The sequence below is a fragment of the Otolemur garnettii genome, unplaced genomic scaffold (genome assembly GCF_000181295.1).
Source record: "Otolemur garnettii isolate 467f Iridium unplaced genomic scaffold, OtoGar3 scaffold00018, whole genome shotgun sequence".
Taxonomy (NCBI): Eukaryota; Metazoa; Chordata; class Mammalia; order Primates; family Galagidae; genus Otolemur; species Otolemur garnettii.
The window spans coordinates 27,457,690-27,459,804 of NW_003852413.1; the positions used below are offsets into that span (position 1 = coordinate 27,457,690).

The window sequence follows — 2,115 nt, forward strand, 5'->3', positions numbered from 1 at the left end:
AAAAAAAAAAAAAAGATATCTTCACTAGTTCCTAAAGGAACCCTGGGAATTTAACTCCATCTCCTGATGGCATGCGTAAGCACACTGCTCACCCAAACCTCTGCTTTCCTTTTTTTTTTTTTTGAGATAAAGTCTTACTCTGTTGCACAGGCTAGAGTGCTATGGCCTTAGCCTAACTGACAGCAACCTCAAACTCCTGGATTCAAACAATCCTCCTGCCTCAGCTTCCTGAGTAGCTGGGACTATAGGTCAGCTACAACAGCCAGCTATTTCTAGAGGTGGGGGTCTCGCTCTTGCTCAGGTTGGTCTTGAACTCCTGAACTCAAGCAACCCATCTGCCTCGGCCTCCCACCACCTGGCCTTCAGCTTCCCTTTAACACCCACTTCTCCTCACTGCAGGGATATATACCTGCCTTATCTCAAAGTTCTCACTTTTTTTTTTTTTTTTTGAGACAGAGTCTCACTATCACAGCAACCTCAAACTCTTGGGCTTAAGCAATTCTCATGTCTCAGTCTTCCAAGTAGCTGGGACTACAGATGCCTGCCACAACACTCAGCTATTTTTTTGTTGTAATTGTCATTGTTGTTTAGAAAGCCCAGGCTGGGTTTGAACCCTCCAGCCCCAGTGTATGTAGCTGGCGCCCTAACCACTGAGTGACGGGCACTGAGCCAAAGTCCTCATTAATACCAATAGTCAATCTAATCCAGCGGCACCTGTAGCTCGGTTGGCAGAGCACTGGCCACCTATACCTGGGGTGGCGGGTTCAAACCTGGCCCGGGCCTCCTAGGCAACAATGACAACTGCAACCAAAAAATAGCCGAGTGTTGTGGTGGGCACCTGTAGTCTCTGCTACTTGGGAGGCTGAGGCAAGAGAATGCCTTAAGCCTGAGAGTTTGAGGTTGCTGTGAGCTGCGATGCTATAGCACTCTACCCAGGGCGACAGCTTGAGACTCTTCTCAAAAAAAAAAAAATCAACCTAATCCATGCCCTACTCTGAGCCAGGAGGATCTAAAGCCAAGGAAAACAGGAGAAAAAGAAAGGGGGACTCAATCTTTGGCCTCATCTTTCCTTCCAGTTTCAAGTCAAAACAACTTTCACCAAAGCCAGGAGAACAAGCAAGAACAGCATGCATTGGTTACTCTCCCTCAGGCTGCCTGACCCAGGCGCCTGGAGTGAGCCCTCCTAAGTGTGTTCTGCCCATATCAACTGGATGACATCTTTCTGCAATGTGTGACTTTCAGAAGTAAGAGGGTGCAGCATCAAGCCTGTCTGAAATCAACACGCAATTCTGAAACTGCTAGGTTCTTTTTGTTTGCTTAAAAAAAAATGTTTATTGTGCACCCAGTTTATCAGCAGGCACAGTGCTAGACTTGGTGCATGTGTAAGCTCTGGAAATATGGTAGGTATAAAGCAAAACAAGTTCCCGTCCACACAGGGTTCACATTCTCCAAAATTAAATCTATCCCTCTTTTCCTTGTTGTCTCCTTCTCCCCACCACCAGTGGGGAGCCAGAAATAAACACATCTTTGCAAATACAAGGAAGATTAGGCCGCTATGCAAGTAAACTGCATGCTATCACACTCTTTGACACATCTGGATGGCTTTAACACCAAAAAAAAAAAAAAAAATCTAGTGACGACAGCACATCTGGCACTATGTTTGATCTTTTTTTTTTTTTTGCTGTCAACTTTCACTATGGAACTAGGGTTAAAAATGACTTCTTGGTGAGGCTGAAAATATTCCAGCAGAAACATTTTTATTTGTAGGAGACTGTTTTTGATCTTAGGGAAGTGGAAGAAAAATTACTCTTCAGTGATTTAGGAACATAACTTCACATATCCCTGACTAGCCCCCTAAGACTCTGGAACCAATTGCAGGAGTACAGTTCCTTCAATCCCTTTCTGATTATCTCGGAAGAAGAGATGACAGATGATGAATTTCCAGGCCACCCAGCAAACGGGAAGCTGAGCACAGGAGAAAGGGAAAAAAAGAGGCTCCTACCATCTGGTTGAACGCTCACCTTTTCCACCACAAATCTGGCCCTCTCTGCTTCCTGTTGAGCCACCTGTTTGGCTTCCACTGCTTCTGTGAACTCCTTCCCGAAGGTCAGATGT

General features: G+C 45.4%; 1 protein-coding gene across 2 annotated transcripts in view; it reads right to left on the bottom strand.

Annotated features, from left to right (window-relative positions):
• Positions 1 to 2,115, bottom strand: part of PHB (prohibitin) — a 12,539-nt gene that overhangs the window by 1,448 nt on the left and 8,976 nt on the right. For both annotated transcript variants that reach the window (XM_012803154.2, XM_012803155.2), the window contains exon 6: positions 2,022 to 2,115. This exon is cut by the window's right edge and continues 2 nt beyond it. In XM_012803154.2, the coding sequence (XP_012658608.1) occupies positions 2,022 to 2,115 (94 nt within the window). The remainder of the gene's footprint in view (positions 1 to 2,021) is intronic.